Source organism: Pundamilia nyererei, unplaced genomic scaffold, assembly GCF_000239375.1.
Source record: "Pundamilia nyererei isolate P.nyererei 1_Seehausen unplaced genomic scaffold, PunNye1.0 scaffold00065, whole genome shotgun sequence".
NCBI classification, from domain to species: domain Eukaryota; kingdom Metazoa; phylum Chordata; class Actinopteri; order Cichliformes; family Cichlidae; genus Pundamilia; species Pundamilia nyererei.
Window position 1 is genome coordinate 594,061 of NW_005187466.1, and position 18,301 is coordinate 612,361.

Consider the following 18,301-nt stretch of genomic DNA (forward strand, 5'->3'; position numbering starts at 1 on the left):
AAAAAAAAAAAAAGGAATAAGGAGTTTTGTAGGCGGAAGGAGAACATGCAAACTCCACACAGAAAGGACCCAGCAGGTGGATTCAAACACACAACCTTTTAGCTTAAAGGCAACAGTGCTAACCACTGGTCGACCCAATGCTCAAATCATTATTGTGGTGCTTTCTGGTGACTTTTCTATTTTCTTAGATGCCAATAAGCTAGTTTTGATCATTCTAGAGATTATTTTTTTTAATTCTGTGTGCTTCTCAGCGTATTTTTCAGCACTTCTTCTGTCATGATTCTGGGTCTTTTACCCAGCGTTTTGTGTTTTTTGGTCTTTTCAAGTTCTGTTTATTTTTCATTATCTTTAGTTTGCTGGTTTTGGTTTAGACTTTCACCTTTGTGTACTCCCTTAGCGTTTCAGTCTTGAGCATTTAGTTCAAATTACTGTTTCCTACCTTCTCCTTCTATGCCAGTTCCCCTACATTTAGGCTAGTTCTGTCTGCAGTTTAGTTATTGTGCCTCTCTTCCTGTTTTATTTTGCTACCATTTTGTCTCCTTTACATTGTGTTTAGTCTTACTTTCTCCCCTGCCTCATTGTGTCGATTATTTACACCTGTGTTTATTTGCCCCAGCTGTTCCACGTTCCCCTAATCTGCCTTGGTGCAGTTATACCCCCAGTTTGGCCCTTGCTCTTTGTTGTGTCATCTGTTATGCCTTCCTGTTTTCTCTGGTCTCATTTCCATCCTGGCTTGTTTATTTATATAATATTTTCCTTTCTGCTTTGTTTTAATAAAAACTCACTTTTTATCTTTCCGTTCTTTTAAAGACTTTTTTCCTACTGAGGCATACAGTTCGATGTGTTGTATATGCTGAGATAACTCTATGTATGTGTGTTAGTTTTTGCTGTGTGTGCATGTTTTCACTCTTACTTTGACTTGGCCAAATCCAATGGTTACTGCAGCAGCACATGTGAAGCCTTTTATTACAGGAAAAGAGATGAAATCCAGAAGGAAACCTGCAGAAGAGAAGCAAAGCAGTGGATGATTTACAGAACCAAGACATTATTAAACCTTCCAGATTTCAAATATTACAGTAACTCTTTAAGGAAAAAATATAAATTCTCATTTGATAAGGAGCTTATGTTCGTAGGCTGCCCATTCATTGACATTTTACCGTAAAATGACACAAGACTAGTAAGTCATTTAAAAATAACCCGCAGCACAATTAAGTTTGGATTGGGTCCTGACCAAGGAGAACATGAGACAAGGTTTCATGTTCTCCTTGTGCCTGTGGAGTTTGTTCCAGGTACTCTAGTTTCCTCCCACAGTCCAAAGACATGCTTGGTCGGGTGATGGCAATTCTAACCTAGATGTTAATGTGAGCATGAATGGCTATCTCTGTGTGCCATCCCTGTCCAGGGTGTATCCTGCGTCACACCATATGAAAGCAGTGAGGGGGCTCCAGCTCCGTACGACCCTGAACTAGATATGTGGCTAATAAAATGGATGAACAGATGACTATTTAAGAGCCACTGATTTTATAGTAGACTGTCTACCTCTAAAATTTAAGTTCCTACATGATAGTTACTTGATTTTTGTGATGTTGTTTTTACTTTTGGACTTCACCTTAAATTTTACATACTGGAGGATGTGATAAACTACCAGTGCTCTCAGACTCACACAACAATGTGTGTTACTGTGAAAAAATATTTTGTTTTGCTGTCAGTGGTTCACAAGTTTTTCAAGAAAAGCCCAAAACTGAAATCACAAGCTTTCCACATGACCTCGGGAGCACTCATTTCACCTAATCTCAGTAACGCCATCACAGCTTGGATGAGTCCACAGAGGAGGCTGAGCAACACGGCTCGGTGAGGCTGCCCTCCCACCACAGAGGAGCACAAGAGGGACATGATGGCCGTGGGGCCCAGGGTCACATCCTTGGAGGTTCCCAGAAAGGTGTAAATGAACCCCCCCATGAAGGCCGAGTAGAGTCCGAACTGTGGACAGAAAATAAAATAAAGTCTGAACTAATTATGCAGCTAATTATTTTTTCATCTTAAAGCTCATGTCTCAGGAAAAGAGGAAAGCCAAATTAGTTATCCAGAGGGAGGTGAACCCTAAAGGAAAGCCTAAGACTCGCCTGCACAGGAAGGCCGGCCACTTCAGCATAAGCCAGCGCTTGTGGTACAGTCGTCAATCCAACAGTGAGACCAGCAAGGACGTCCATCTTTAGCCATTTCAGGTTGTACTTTGGCAGCCATGAGAGGATGGGCAACCAGGCCTTCAGGGTGCTGTAGGAACAGCAGCACCGGGCTGACTGTCTTCTCATCAGACGCCGCTGCATCACACTTAGAGGTAAAGACCGGCGGGAGAGGAATTCAGCAAAGAGACATCTGTAGCAGAAAAAAGTAAAATGAACAAAACAACAGCCACACACAAAGCATGAGTTCTCCCCTCAGCTCTAAATATCATCAGCTTTGCTGGGTGCTGCCCAAGTTTCTGTTTTTTCCTTTTATTTCCTACCTCCTGCTGAGATATGCAGCATTCAGGAAAACGCCACAAAGATGCTGCTCATGCAAGCAGCTGTCAACCTGTTTGTTTGCATTTCTTCAAGCCGAGGACTTATCTTCAGGTGCATGCTGTGATCTGCGTGCCACACAAAAAAAGAACCATTCACAAGCTCACTGTGTGTCATTTACAATTATATGGCGATCATATGACAGCTGGGTGCTTTGCATACCGGTATCTGAACAGTCAGGACATTTTTTTTTCATGAAGTCACCTTTACCTTCAAACTATAAACTCCCTCATCAGAAAAGTCCAACAGATAGGTCCACAGTCTTACGTGAACTTGACCTCAGACTAATACTTTATCTCCCACTGTGTCTGATTATGGGTCTATGTTACCCAGACTATAACAACCTTGTAATTATAAAAAAAAGAATGATAATACACTAAAAACAGTGATGTGTTTGAGTGCAAGAGAGAAGAATGCACAGAAGAGACTGAATTCGTATACTACAGAAATGAAACAAAACAGAATAAAATAGAAATTTGACAATATAATATAAAATAACTCCGCAGTGTTTAACCGAACTGAACCAAAATAGACTAAAATAGACAAGAACAGACCAAAATAAAGTGGAAAAGAGTAAATAAAATAGAGTTGAATAAAACATAAATTCTTACACAGCGTGATGCTTTCTCTTGGCTGGGCTGTGATTTTTCACGTGCTTCTCTACTGTTCCTTTTGCTAAACCCACTTCTCCAAAAACATTTCGCTGACTAGGCGCGAGATAAGTCGTTTCCTGTTAAAAAAAATAAAAAAAATAAATAAGTCGTTTCCTGTTTTTTTTCTCCTCACGTGACTTGTGTCATGTGACTCCCAGTGGGCGGGGTTTGAGTTGTTTGAGGAAGCATATTTCACGTCGTTCCAACGATGCCTTTAAGTGCTAACTTTAGCGAGTTTTGTTTTCATATTTAAATTTATTTTTCTGTGGAGAAATAGAGGAAGAGGCCAGCATGCTCCCTCGGGTTGTTTTTATTATTTTTTTAGCATCATGTTGCATCGGAGAGTCCAAAACAAGAAATGTGCTTCTAATAATTGGTGAGTTCACGTTTTTGTGCTCCTGGAGAAACTATAAATCATTTCTGTTATCTGGCTGGAAATGTAAAATGCTGAAATACACCCTCCTGTTGCCATTACAATTATCTGCAAAAATCTCGAGCCACCCTTAAATTCGTTATATAACAGAGATTCAATAGTTCCCGAAGTTTTTCATTGGACATTGACTGCTTGTTCACTCATTTTCAATCCACTTAAAAGTGCCAGGCTTAAAAAAAATATCTACAGCATTAATGATTAATGAAAGCCAAATTGGAGAAAAGGCTTAAGTACACCAAATTACACAAGAATTAAACTGAAAATCAGCAGTAACCGTCTCAAATCCAAATTTGAGATTGTTGGTTCAAATCATTGTTAGTATTTACAGAGAAGATCAGGAGAGAGGTACAACAGCGAGTGTCTACAGCTATCTGTAACAGTGCAGGCTCTGTCATGGTTTGGAGCTGCAGTTGGGGATCATAAAAACTGATGGACACTGGGATGGATGCAGAAAGCGTCTTACTAAAAACAGCTTTAATTTTTCAGGATGATCAAATGATCTCAAATGCACCGACAATGCAGTGAAAGCATGCCTGGATAGAAAAACACATACTGGAGTACCATCAGTCATGGATCGGCCTCCCCAGAGACTTTATCATTATAGTGAAAGGGAACAGTGCAAAAGAACAGCTTTGAATGTCCTTCAAGCCTGGAGAATGATTCCTGAAGACTGCTCAAAAAAAATTACAAGAAAGCTTGCCCAAGACAGTTCAGGCTGTGTTGAAGAAATAAGATAGTCATACCAAATATTGACTTTTTGGATTGTATAAACTCTGTATATAGAAATAAGTAGAGGCATGAGATTTGCACAGTACTGAAAGTGCATGATGGAGGTTATAAGTGTTTTAGGCAGTTGCTTTTATTTTGTTTATTAGTAGAACCTCTCTCCATAACATAAAATAATTAAGTTGACCAAATCCAAACAAACTAAATATGAGGCAGAAGTCAGTTTCTGTTACAATCTTGAGCCGTTTTAACCTTCATGCAAGTAGATTTTATTATCGTACAAATATTCTATAAAGAAATATGTTTAAAGTAAAACTAATCTAAAATGATCTGTCAGAAAATGCCAAACAATTGGAAAAAAAATGAAAACTATACTCGGGGGGGAAAAAGAAAAATGTCAGTGTCTCTTTACATGAAGCCTGATCCACCAAGAAACACTTTTCCTACTTAAATCCTCTGCACTGAACCCCAACCTTAAACCCATCCTGTACTTCTGAGAAGAACTGGAATTGTGACTCAAAGCCAGGTTTCATTACTCTACTGACTTTGCAAAGCAGTATGTAGATGACAAAGATTTTAGAGATTATTAAAAGTGAGTTATGGGCATTTTGTTTGAGCCCCCGCATCAGTTTCTGTCTTTTTCTCCTCACAGCTGATGATGCAGGTTTCGAGACAGAGGTTTATAACAACTCTGTGGTCCACACGCCTCACCTGCGCTCTCTGGCTCAGCACAGCGTGGTGTTCAAGAACGCCTTCACATCTGTCAGCAGCTGCTCACCCAGCCGCTCCGCCATCCTCACCGGCCTGCCACAGGTGAGACACACACACCTATAAATGCCTCTCATTAAAGCGAGGTGAATTATTGAGGTGTGTTTCTCTTGTGGTTTCCAGCATCAGAATGGCATTTATGGACTTCATCAAGGAGTTCATCACTTTAATTCTTTTGATGAAGTACAAAGTCTGCCGCTGCTTCTCAAACAAACCAACGTACACACAGGTAGATAACAAAATGACCCGTTTTTCTCATGTCTATTAAAAAATCTTTCTTATTTTTTACTTTTTAAACTCACTGATTCTTTCTTCACAGGTATAATTGGAAAGAAGCACGTTGGCCCTGGATCTGTCTACCCCTTTGACTTTGCCTACACAGAGGAAAACAGCTCTGTCCTCCAGGTGGGGAGGAACATCACTCGCATTAAACTCCTGGTCCGCAAGTTTTTCCAGACTCACAAAGAGGAAGCCTTTCAACGAAAGAACGGGAAAAAAGCAGAAAAAAGTAACCGGGAGAATATAAAGAATGAAGACAGGCCATTTTTCCTTTATGTTGCCTTCCATGATACTCATCGATGTGGACACTCGCAGCCCCAATACGGAGACTTCTGTGAGAAGTTTGGGAATGGTGAAAAGGGGATGGGTAGAATCCCTGACTGGACACCACAGTATTACACGCCAGACCAAGTAAAGGTCAGAGAAATCCCAGTTTCTGCTTTAATACCTGTTTTATGTCATTATTTAACTGTTTTAAAAAGAAAAAGGCTATAAAATCAAAGCAGGCTAGTCCATTTTGCTGAAATTTCATTGCAGCAGCTGACATTGTTGTATGCATGCTCCTACTGAGATGGTAGATGGTATCATTAGGAATTTCCTGATCTCCAGATCTGGACCCGGACATCACTGAGCTCCTAGGTAGTCTGAGGTTCAACCTGGCAGCATCAGATAGCCTGAAACATAACATACCAGAGTTGTTCTATTGGATTTAGGGGCCCAGTCGGTGGTATCAGTTACTTCATCCTCCAGGAAGTGCATGCATACTCTCGCCACATGAAGCCAGGCTTTGTCGTGCAACTGGAGGAACCCAGGAACCACTGTGCCATTGTACTGTGTGTGCCGTTGCCTAGCCTGCATGGATATGCTTCCCCAGACCATCACAGAACCATCACCAAACTGGTCATGCTGAACAACATTACAGGCAGCATTATTCTCCAACTTGTCCAAACCCATTCCTGTCTGTCACATGTGCTCAGCATGAGCCTGCTCTCATTAATGAAAAGTACAGGGTGACAGTGGTGGACTTAAATTTTGGCATTTTATAGTAAATGACAGTCAGGCTCTATGGTGCCGGGCAGTGAGCACAGGACCAACTAGAGTACACTAAGCCCTCAGTGCACCGTCATGAGCCTGCTGTAGGGCTCCAGATCAATATCCCAGAGGTTGGCTTGATGCTATACTCTGGTTAAAGTGTTTCTTTAATTATTACAAAACTGTTTACTGTAGTAGTGTGTTTTTGTTTTTGGATTGTGCCTAAAATGTGGCTGTGCAGATTTATGCAAAACTGCTCATTCAAACGAAATGAGTGAGTCAAGTCATTTGTTACAGGAAACTAAAGACAATAAATAAATAAATGAAATTAAACAAAACATATACTCAGGTTTTTCTGAGAACTGTTTAAACCAGCGGTCCCCAGAGTTGAGGCTCAGGTGTGAAATGTATAGTTTTCAGGGTTTTTATCGGTTTTCAGCGTTATTTTGTTATCGTTTTTATCGTTTACTGTTTTCCTGGGTCTTTTCACGTGTGTTGTGAATAAATTTTCTTTTTTTCGGTACCAGTACTAGTTTTATTTTGTTGTATTTATCCATGACACCTTAAAGGCCGTTCCGTGAAAATATTGTCGGGCATAAACCGGTCCGTGGTGCAAAAAAGGTTGGAGACCGTTGGTTTAAACCATCTGACTGATTAAGTTGTATAAAAGTTAGGACTGTTTTGGCCAGATGCCATATTTTTCACACTAAGTCAAAAGTTTGTTTAAATGTCAGAATTAGCTGTAGTTACAGTTACGTGCTTTGGGAGTGCATCAATGTTAATAAATGTGGGTTCATTCATGACGTACTCGCCTAACAATAAATTCTAAACGGAGTACTCATCGATGATGGTTTTATCACGGACTTCATATTTGACCAAACACCAGATAAAGCATTTAAGATTTGGTCTTGAGCTCATTGCTGCTTTGCATTACAGCCTGCACAGGCTGCAGTTGAAATTAACAGAAATTTTCAAATGCCCAAATTTTCCACAGCTTTTTCTTATTTCCCAGTTTGTCTTAGTCTTTACTTTTTTTTTTTTTTTCTTTTTCTTTTTTTTAACTTTTCACATTACATTATGGTTGAATTAAAGTTACAGAACTTTAACACATGATAATGCAGAATTTCCTCATCTTGTGCACTTCAGGTTCCTCCTTTTGTGCCGGATACACCTGCATCACGAGCTGACTTGGCTGCACTGTACACCACAGTGAGCCGGCTGGATCAGGGTGCGTAACGGTTTTATAACATAGAAAAAGAAGGTTGTAAAACACTAAACTACGATGCTGCGCATATCCCCTGCAGGTATCGGTTTAGTTCTTCAGGAGCTCAGAGAAGCTGGTTATGAGAACGACACTCTGATAATCTACAGCTCAGACAACGGGATCCCCTTCCCGAATGGCAGAACCAACCTGTATCACTCTGGAACGGCAGAGCCGATGCTGGTGTCCTCTCCGGAGCACAAGGAGCGATGGGGAGACACCAGCGAGGCCTACGTCAGCCTGCTGGGTAAGAAAATTGAAGATACAAGGAACGATGCAAATGGACCTTTTCTCAGTATTTTAGGCCTTAAAATTAAGCAGCTATCCATTATGAGCACAGAGTGAGCTGCAGGTTAAAGTTAAATACTGATGCCACTCATTCCTAAACCTTTCTGGATTGTGAATAACAAACAATAAAAAAGTTCTAATAATTACGATTCAGTAAAGACAGAGCAGAAGAGTCGGTGTGTTGATCTGAAGCAGACACTAGATGGAGACTTAACAACAGAGCATGAAATATTGATAGAAGGAAAAATAATAGAGTAATAGACTGTACAAGTAGGGGTAGAAATATTTTCTCAACCTATCAACAAATACTAACAAAAATACAGAGATATGTGGCTTTCTTTTTCTTTCTTTTGACGGTGTTGTATAAATATGAGGGTATCCCTTAGTTTAAAATGTACTATTTAAAGCTAAGGGGTCTTATATTTTGGTCTGTGTGCCTTTTTAAGAATTCCTTTAATTATTAGTAACTTAAGTTGAACATTTGTCAGTTTTGTTTGTTTTTACTATCTTTTCTTTTCTTTTCCTTTTTATTTTTACAGACATCACTCCCACCATCCTCGACTGGTTCTCTGTTCCTTACCCATCCTACAGCCTACCTGGCACCCCTGCCTCCCAGGTCCACCTCACTGGCCGCTCGTTACTCCCTGCTTTGGTAACTGAGCCCACCAGCTGGCACACTGTCTACTCCAGCCAGTCCCTGCATGAGGTCAGGACATCACCACCACTTTAGCTTGATGAATCATTTTTATTTCTAACTCTAAATTTTTATTTTGGACTCTACTGTGGTAGCCTTGCTTGAGTCTCAGTTTAAAATATTCCCTTATCTAAACTAATGATGAGCTATTTTCGCTCATCTTACTTGAAGCCAACCTTTTTCTGATTGGCTGCCCCTTACAAGCTAAAAGTTTGAACAGCAGTGGGCTGCTGTGCTTACAGCTAGAGTTGTAAGCCTGACACAACCATATAAGAATATCTGCTTTGACTGGACTCACACTGAGCCAAGAGTAGGGAACAAAAGTCTAAAACCAAGTGCTTAGAGCAGTGTGGAGCTTTTGGCTCAGAAGGATTAATTGCACGTACACTGACATCTTTATTTTAAATTCGCTGTTGCAAAAGTATTAATAAGACAGAAAATCAAGAAAAACATGACAGCAACACTTTAATGAGAGAATAAAATGTCTTTAACTAAAACTTTTGCTGTGATTTCAGGTCACCATGTACTACCCGATTCGCTCTATTCACCAGGGGCCGTACCACCTTCTGCACAACCTGCACTACCGTATGCCCTTCCCTATCGATCAAGATCTGTACGTGTCGCCCACCTTTCAGGACCTGCTGAACCGCACCACGCTGAGTCAGCCGACACACTGGTTTAAAAGCCTGGAGCAGTACTACTACAGAGCTCGCTGGGAGCTGTACGACACCAGGTCTGTAACAGCTGCTGTCGCTCGCTTTGTTAGAGCTGATCCAGAGAAGCAAACACAACCTTATTCCTGATAAGTATCAGTCCCTGCAAAGGACGGGAGTTAAAAGGTCCTCATGGAAAAGTGGATCACAATACTTGACCTTGATCAGTGGATGACAGGGGCATCCACCGATTCCAGTGAGATAAACCTAAAACAGCTGATTTAGCGATAACAACTCTGTCTCAGCAAACAAAGAGCAGAGGTCAAAAACAGAACAAGAATCACATGTTGAGCAAATTTTATTTGCCATGATTGTTCAGATTTTTCTTTGGTGATCTATCAGTATTTAAAACTTTTTTCTTTTTCTTTTTTTTCAAACACTGTTGCATTTGATGGTAAAGATTCCTGGCATGAATCTCCTGCCCCCCACCCACATATTCAACAACACAGAAAGAAACATGCATGTTAGGTTAATTGGTGATTCTCAATCTGCTGTGGATGTGAGAAGGATAAAGTGCTTAGAGTACAGAAGAAACATGTACTGGTCAAATGCAACTTGTCTTTCGAAGCACTTTGATCGGTCACTAAAAAAAAAATGCGACACATAAATAGCAGGCTGTTTCCATTTAAAGCTTTTTATTTCACGGTTTGTGTGTCCGTAATTTTTCACTGCAGCAGTAACAAGTGAAAAACTGAGGAGGATGTTGATAACGAGCTGTGCCGTCTTTCACACTAAAAATCAGCAGCACCGTCTTTGCTGTGACTTTTACACTGAGGTTAATCAGTTGTGAGTAAAAAACGTAGATGGTTCACTAGTTGAGTCCACCACATCTGCACACACATCGTTCACATCTTATATCAGACCGTTAACAGACTGTTCCCTCAGTTTCTTAGAGTGTAAAGCTTTTTTAAAGATGACATTCATAACAACGGATGAAGGTGACTGTTAGCTGAAGAGTGAACGAGCACGAACGTAATCAAGTTTCTTTTTTCTCCAATAATGAACACTATTGATAGTCTAAAACTAAAACTACACCACAGATTGGCGTTGAAAACCATGTTTAGCTTAATTTAAAACTGATTTTCAACAACCTGATTGAATGCACAGTATAAAAACACTTAATGAATGACTTATAACACACTATAATGAAGGCATACACTTGTATAAGAACATTTTAACGGATTATTACTTGTCATAATTTATTTCACCATTCATTTCTTACTCCTCTTTCCTGCTGTGCTAATGACTGTTGACCTGAAGGTTTTAATTAATTAATAATATACCAACAAACGCCTTATTTAAACATAGGTATGTAGTGCACTTTAAAAAAGTATTTGATGGTAATATTAAGCTTTTAAGAGGTAAAAGTTGGTTTCATTCATAGGCTATGTTTAGTAGGTTATGTGGGGAAAAAAACACTAGTCAGATATTATGTTAGCCAATAAAATGCTTATTATTTTCACTAGAAATGGAGGCAAAGCAACCATTCTCTTACTGGGTTTAGGGTTGTGGAGAAGCTGTAGCCTATCACATGTGTCATGGGGTGAGATTCATGTTAAACCCTGAACGGTTCAACAGTTTAACGCAAACATATTTCCCTGAAGAAATGACTAATTTTAATAAAACTAACAGAAGCTATAGTAGCTATAGTCTATAGTCATTTTAGTAAATATAACTCATTATTTTTGCATTAGATGGAGGGATTTGCAGTGAGTAATTGTGGCTTATGAGCTCAGTCTTTCTAAAATGTTTAAATATTAATAATTGCATCGCTAACGCAGGACAGACCCACTGGAAACGAAGAACCTGGTGTCAGACCCGTCCTACAGCGGCGTGCTGGAGAGCCTGAAGCAGGATCTGCAGAAGTGGCAGTGGAAGACTGGCGACCCCTGGGTCTGTGGACCAGACTATGTCCTGGAGGACAAACTGGAGCCGCACTGCAGACCACTTTACAATGGACTATGAGGGACCCTAATGGTACCTTCAGTCATCTTGACTGATAAAGGTCTATGGATGAGGACATTTACTTTGTAAAATACAATATGTTTATTTTTATTTCTAATTTTGTATGTGAGTGATGCTTTTAATGCTTAAAATAAACAATTTTAGTTGCTTTAATTTGTACCGTCCGCTTTATTTTACTGCATAATTTAATCGCTCATCGTTTTTCTCCGTCTCTGTACATTTAAGGTTCATTTTCACCATTTTCATCCAGACTCTCACCATAACCCGGAGTTATAGAAAGGCAACATATTTAGACACCATTTCACTGTTTTTGTTATTGTTGATAGATTGATCTGGTAACTGAAGACGTGGTGGAGTTCATGACGCATGACTGGTGATGTCAGCGGATCAATCTCGAAATGGGTTCTGTTGAAATAGGACAGTTTTTCCTCTGAGCTCCACTTTGAAGTCAGACTGGTTCGTTAAATCCTTGGGTGAACGAGTTTTAACAGCTTCCTACATCGATCGGCTCATCTTGTCATTCCTGATCCATCTGCCTTTACTTCAATTCAAGATTTTGAAGCCCTTTGCTCTGATTTTGCTTGATCGAGCTGATTTCTGTGAATGAAGTAATGAATCGTAACTTTTCACTGATGTGAAAACTCAACCAAGAAATTCTGAAAATTGGTCAGTCTGATTATTTTACATTGAGATTTAATAAATACGTGCAGTTAGGACACACACACGGTCTCATAAGCTATTACTGGGTGATTTATTAAAGGAAAAATTGGAACCCTTTACCCCTCAAGTGAAGTTATTCAGTAATTCTGTTATGCTGTGGGTGGCATTTTGCTGGCATGGTTTCACTCCACTTATTCCCTTAGATGACTGCTTCTTCCAAGATGACAAAGCTCCTCATCCAAAGGGGGCACTGACTCACTTAATAGTTTCACGAGAATGATGTGAATCATATGCTGAGACCTTCACACTTACCAATTTTGATTCTAACTGAACATTTGAGGGATTTTCAACCAACTTCTTAAGCAGCATCTCAACAACCATCAACAAAACGACAAATCCGGAAATATCTTTTGGAAAGGGGAAAAAAGAAAACCACCTGTCGCTCAACTAGAGTTCTTTTAGGAATGAATTGGTGAAATACAAGGTGTCTTCCTTTAATTTGTCGGTATCCGGTGTCTATTGTGTTTTGACTTCAGTGTCTGTCACGGTCGACTGATGTTAATCAATTTCTCTCTGACCTCTTCAAGGGTCAGATTTGCTGACGTCCTATGACCCTCTAACTATACCACATACACACACAAACACATTCCAGTGGCGCCATTAAACCATCAAGAGCGGATCAATTCGGATGTTTTTTTCTCCTTTTGAAGATGGATCATCATCCGCCCACCTCATGGCTCTGATTTGACGAACGACCTGGGTCACGATAACGTCGCCCAGTCAGCCTATATAAGCAGCAGAAAGTTTCCTGAACACCAAGCAAAACAAACGCACCGCTGACGAGAAAAGTTCTGCGTAAAACGTGCCAAGACGGTTCCAGACATGGAGAAATCAGCCAGGTTCGCTGTGGTGTGCGTTGGAGTGTCTCTGCTCATCTCCTGCTATTCAGTTGAAGCCTGGTACAAGCAGACCACCGGTCCCAGTTACTACTCGGTTGGTCGCGCCTCAGGTTTGCTGTCCGGTATCAGAAGGTCACCGTACGTCCGGAGATCCGACTCCGAGGAGACGCTGATGGAGAGCGGAGAGACAGTCGGTAACAACGTAATCCCGGAGAGTTCCAGGCAGATCTCCATCCTCAAAAGCATGGTGAGTGCCAAAAAAGAACATACTACAAACGCCATTCTTGTTAGGAAGCGCTTTAAAACATGACCATTCAGAGTAAAACGAAGAAGGTATGCGCGTAAAGTTTGCTTTCCATTCAGCTCGCACACTGGCGATTAATTAGTGCTGAAGGTTTGAAATCTTAAAAATAAAATAAATGTTAAAAAAAAAATCAGGATGAGATTGAATTAATACTCCTGATTTATTTGTGTTTTTTTTTAAATATCATAAAGACAAAAACAAACAAAACAGAAAAAAATCAAATGATTGGGCGCTGAAGGTCAGCTTTAATAAAACTGCTATCGCATATTTAACTAAATCTAAACTGATTACATCCCTAACTCCAGGATTAATTTATTTTTAGTCTGCATGATTTTATGTAATCGGTGTAAATCAGTGAAATGTAGGTTTTCAGGCTGGTTAAACAGGACTCGTCTTTTGCCTTTAAATTCTCTCATCTGTCATTTTCGCCTCATTCAGGCCATCTGCGTGAAGGACATCTCCCCAAACCTGAAGAGCTGCGAGCTGATGCGGGACGGGACGGGCACCTTCCAGTGCAAGGCGGACGTCTTCCTCACTCTGGACTCCCTGGACTGCCTGTCCGCGTGAGTCCCGACTGGACTCGTCCTCCGCAGAATCCCGGGAGCACTGCTGTGGAAACCGGAAAGAAGAAAAGTAACGAGGATGCATGAGTGTGAGGGCTAGGTGGCGACTCCCGGGAAAGACCCACAAATTGTCAAAGACGGACCGCTGCAGACTCTGAATGTTCTCTTATTTAAACCCCTCAACATTGTTCAGTTTTGCTTTTGTTGCGTAGACATGAGTGTAAAAGAAAAAACAAGAAAAACATCGGTGTGAGGGATGTTCGCTCAAGCCGTTTTCTTCCCAAATTATTTCTCATCTTTAGTGTTTGAACCCTGACATTTACCTGTGTTGCCAAACTGTATTAAATATACTAGAAGTCGACTGCAGAGCAGATTTACTGTAAAGTACTTTTATTTATTTTATCTATTAAAATGAACAAACACTGGTAACCTGCTGTGTGGTCTAACTGTGTCTTTAAATCTTCAGCTGCACAGGGGACACATAAGTGGTCCAGCACGGGATTATTTGAATCTTATCCATTTGCATGAGTTCCGTTGAGTTTGCAGCATAACATTTATTCTGTACTCCAATTTCAGTACAACCCATAAAGTAAGTCTCAGGACGTAACACTTAATGAACTGTAAACATAAAAAAAATAATTCAGAAAGAAGAAACAAAGAATGAAAAACACATTTCATACATGCGTATGAAGCATTTATATTACAGCACAGTAAAACAACTTCATCAGGCACTTGGGGGTGTTTTTCTCACTGTTTTTCTTTTTTAGTATCCATACCACACTGCATCAGTCATTACCATATCTTGTTTATTACTGGAGTCAGTAGCACAGGGGAGCCCTGGAAACAAACTCCAGCTCAGCTAATTGCAAACAAATCACATATAGGTGGTTTCATCCTGGCTGAAAAACACAAAAACAGGGTTTGTGTGTAATACTGGAACAATAATTGTCATTGGTGATGGGAAGGAAATTAACAAGTCAGACGTTTCACTTTTTAAATTCTAATAAGTTTCCCCATATCAGTGTGACTGGTAGGAATCAGAAGACAGAGAGGCTGTGCACGGATGTGGGTGTTTTTAGCTCAGGATGTCAAGTCAACACACTCTGGTGTGTTTTTAAAGTGATTAAGACCTCATTTAAAAAACAAAAAACAAAAAACAAAAAAACAGGCATGACGCACAGCAGAGACAAAGTGATGGATGAGCGGGAAACACATGATGGAATACTGCGCCACCAAAGTTACTGAACAAACCCTCACCCACGCTCCATGCTGGCCCCACGTTCACAGAGGACACAAATAAATGCCACATGTATCTATATCCAGTCTTCAAACATAAAAATCAGCGTCACTTTTCATAGTTTGACTTCATATAAATCTACAGTATAAAACATTAATGCCTTTTACTTTCAATTAAAGGTTTCAAAAGTCAACATTTCGGGGACCAACACGAGCAAAGCATGAACCGAGTGGTCCTCCACTTCAATCTGCTTTGAAACAGTTTTTAGAAGCCACATGTGATCATGAAATCGAAGAGGAGCAGCAGAGCTCCTGGGGTTCTCCTCACATTAGGGAGATCAGGAATCACGTTTGCGTGACATGATCTCCATATTTCAGTATTTAAAATGTGACAAAGTCCTCACGCAGTCACAGGAGCGACACGGCCTCCAGGTTCTCTTTGATTATGGTCTCCATAACCACCTGGAAGACAATCTGGATGTTGGAGGTGTCGGTGGCCGTAGTGAAGTGGTGGTAGATGAGTTTGCTGGGCGTTTTGTTTAGTGAGATGAAGGTGACGGCGATGAAGCGGGCGGCCGAATCCACGTCACAGTCTGCACCTGACGAAGATGAAGGGGGAGAGATCAGATGTGTTTGCAAAAACTCCCAGAGTTGCTTAGTTAATGTTGAAAAGAATGAAATTCTGAATTATGTATTTGCATTTAGGAGGAGATGTGACACCAGTGGCAACCGGCCCACTGAGGCAGTGGAAGTTTCTACTTTTCTATTACAAAAACAGCTTTACTATTCAAGTTTTCACTGACAAGAAAGTGGACATAAGACAAAACAATTGCAAATTATGTAATAAAAGGCAAAAAAGTTTGAGGAGCAGATATTTAAGCACATTTTCTGCCACTTGATTTGAATTAAAACTGATGCGGTGTGTAAGCATCATTTTACTGCCTTAGCTGCTTGTGGGTTATTTACAGTTTGGTCCATAAATTTGTTGGACAAAAGACATCGTATTTGTAGTTTTGCACCTCCATCTCCACAGTGAATTTTAAATCAAATAATAAAGTGCAAACTTTCAGCTTTAGTTTTGTTACAACCATGTTTATACTCAGTCCCTCACAGTCAGAGGTTCATAATTAATTGGACAAACTAACACGATTTGAAATATAAGGACTAGTTTTTCCATTTTAAGACAAAAAAATAAATGTCTGAACGAGGTCACGACCCATGGACATCACCAGATGCTGCATTTCCTACCTTGAGATGCTCCGTTAGGCCTTTGATGCAGCCACCTTCAGTTTCTTTTGTGAGGCTTTCTTAAATAGATGGACAGGTTCTTATATAGCACTTTTTTTTACTCTACTTGAGTTTTATAAAACGTGTTATTCACCCGTTCATATCAGTGTTTTCTATCTAGCATTTACATTCCAGTGAACATATTTTGCCATCCAGGTTGGAGCAGCGAGTGACTGAAGGTTAACTGGATCGAACCACCAACCTGATTAGTAAATGACTTGGTCAGATGTGTGAAAGTTAATTTTCTTAACCATGGAAATAATCCTGTCATCGTGCACTTTACTATCTTTCAAATGTTTTTGGTGTTGCTGAGCTGCCCGGTGCATTCATTCCTATTAAAAATGATCAGGTTGTAGATTTGGTGAATCCCAAAGTTTTTTTTAGGTTTATCTCCATTTTTTAGCCAAATTATAAATTTGCACAAGATGTTATATTATACTTTTCCTTATTTTCTGTCATTACTGTTCCACTGTAATGCCAGTGGTCATGATTTGAAATGGTGAATGTTTATTTTAATCTCATTTTAATCACGACCAGCATTTTTAAATCATTAAATTTAGGCATACATGAGTAATCCCTGTGAGGCAGAATGTTCAGACTGCTTTGAACACTCAGTTTTAAACGGTTTGCTTTTCAGTTCTTTTGTTCTCTGTGATGTGACAGAGCGGATATCCGAGCAGCTCCACCTGCTTGATGTTCAAACCTTTTGTTTGCGAGGTGCAGCACTTCTGAGGAAAAGCGGTTTAAAGGGAGAGGAGTTAAACAGAGGAGTTTATTTCAGCCAGAGGACGAATTCAGAGGTCAAACCAAGGTGCCGTTTATGATAAATAATGATTATTTTGAACTGTGAATCTTCTGTAGTAGGGTCTAAAAATAAAAGAAGTCGTGAGATGATTTATGAGAGAGGAAAGGAATAAAAAGCAAGTTGTAGTAACATTTTATACTAGATAAGAATAAATACTGGGATGAAGTAGAAAGATCTTTTTTAATAACTGTACCGTTTGGATATTTTCTTAATTCAAGAGAAAACTACGTGGTCACAGGCTTTAAATTAAAGTTGTGGCCACATTGATTGACAGGTGTACCCACACAGGGCAGCTGGAGCAAACAGCTGTCCACCAAGCCTCCTCCCAACCATATCTGACTAACCTAACTGGACCTCTCATCTGTGTTTGTGCTGTTGGTACTTTTTCAAGCAATAAATGGCATTATCTGACAAATAACAGCTTGAAGTTTGTGCTTCAGTTTTAATAAGTGAAATTCTAGTGTTTCATTAGTCTGTTACTAAGCACTAATTAGCAGATTTGTGTGTCTGTGCACTGCAGCTTGCTTCAAAATTGGACTTAATAACAGCACTTGAATAAATGCACTTAGTCCATTTCCACGACTGATACTAACCAAGCAGAGAAGCTAAACTAGAAAATAATGAATCAACAGTCCAGCCATCCAACTTCTGTCAGCTCCAAGCAAACAAAAACACAGCCTACACACATAAAAATGCCGGGAGCTGCTGTATTACTCATCATCACATCTGAGGTCAGTGTGAAATAGACTCTTGCTCTGCAGGCTGACCCCAATCCCAAGTGTTTTAGCATTTTTATTGACATTTGCATGCGAGCAGAGGGGACACGGCCCCTGTTGAGCCCACTGAGACACGAGAAGTGAAATGTTGAGCAGATGCAGAAATCCCCCCAAAATATCACAGTTTGCAGCAGGCTAAGAGCTCATCATTCAATGTACGCATTTAAATCCCCTAGGTGACGCTGGACTAAATTTATGCTTTTATGACAGCAAATATCTATATTTGTAAAACGTGTGAGCTTCATTTAACTCTTGATAGTTTAAAAAGTTTTGACATAGTATTGATGATTTTTAAACACTAAAACCTGGCAGCTCAGTGTTGGCCAAACAGATAAATACCAACATTAATTTTTTATTATAAACTAGGGCTGCCACGATTAGTCGACTAGTCACGATTA

The 18,301-nt window shown here is 40.0% G+C and overlaps 4 protein-coding genes across 4 annotated transcripts in view; 2 read left to right on the forward strand and 2 right to left on the reverse strand.

The window, feature by feature from the left end:
* slc26a11 (solute carrier family 26 member 11) overlaps window positions 1-3,288 on the reverse strand; it is an 8,826-nt gene extending 5,538 nt beyond the window's left edge. Inside the window, exons 1-5 of the mRNA XM_005735702.1 lie at window positions 3,173-3,288; window positions 2,507-2,629; window positions 2,124-2,376; window positions 1,788-1,980; window positions 914-999 (exon numbers count right to left, since the gene is read on the reverse strand). Coding sequence (XP_005735759.1) covers window positions 914-999; window positions 1,788-1,980; window positions 2,124-2,327 — 483 coding nt within the window. The 5' untranslated portion in view covers window positions 2,328-2,376; window positions 2,507-2,629; window positions 3,173-3,288. The remainder of the gene's footprint in view (window positions 1-913; window positions 1,000-1,787; window positions 1,981-2,123; window positions 2,377-2,506; window positions 2,630-3,172) is intronic.
* A 78-nt stretch (window positions 3,289-3,366) lies between these two features.
* On the forward strand, window positions 3,367-11,484 carry sgsh (N-sulfoglucosamine sulfohydrolase (sulfamidase)). The gene is made up of 9 exons (XM_005735703.1): window positions 3,367-3,590; window positions 5,026-5,186; window positions 5,265-5,370; window positions 5,461-5,837; window positions 7,599-7,680; window positions 7,757-7,960; window positions 8,541-8,707; window positions 9,211-9,428; window positions 11,190-11,484. Exons 1-9 carry the CDS (start codon window positions 3,506-3,508, stop codon window positions 11,371-11,373), a joined length of 1,584 nt encoding a protein of 527 aa, XP_005735760.1. The 5' UTR covers window positions 3,367-3,505; the 3' UTR covers window positions 11,374-11,484.
* Window positions 11,485-12,868: 1,384 nt separating this feature from the next.
* On the forward strand, window positions 12,869-14,228 carry npb (neuropeptide B). Its single transcript, XM_005735705.1, has 2 exons — window positions 12,869-13,179; window positions 13,675-14,228. Exons 1-2 carry the CDS (start codon window positions 12,916-12,918, stop codon window positions 13,801-13,803), a joined length of 393 nt encoding a protein of 130 aa, XP_005735762.1. The 5' UTR covers window positions 12,869-12,915; the 3' UTR covers window positions 13,804-14,228.
* A 248-nt stretch (window positions 14,229-14,476) lies between these two features.
* The window catches only part of gnav1 (guanine nucleotide binding protein (G protein) alpha v1), a 35,666-nt gene continuing 31,841 nt past the window's right edge, over window positions 14,477-18,301 (reverse strand). The window contains exon 9 of the mRNA XM_005735706.2: window positions 14,477-15,634. Within this exon, the coding sequence (XP_005735763.1) occupies window positions 15,444-15,634 (191 nt within the window). The 3' untranslated portion in view covers window positions 14,477-15,443. The remainder of the gene's footprint in view (window positions 15,635-18,301) is intronic.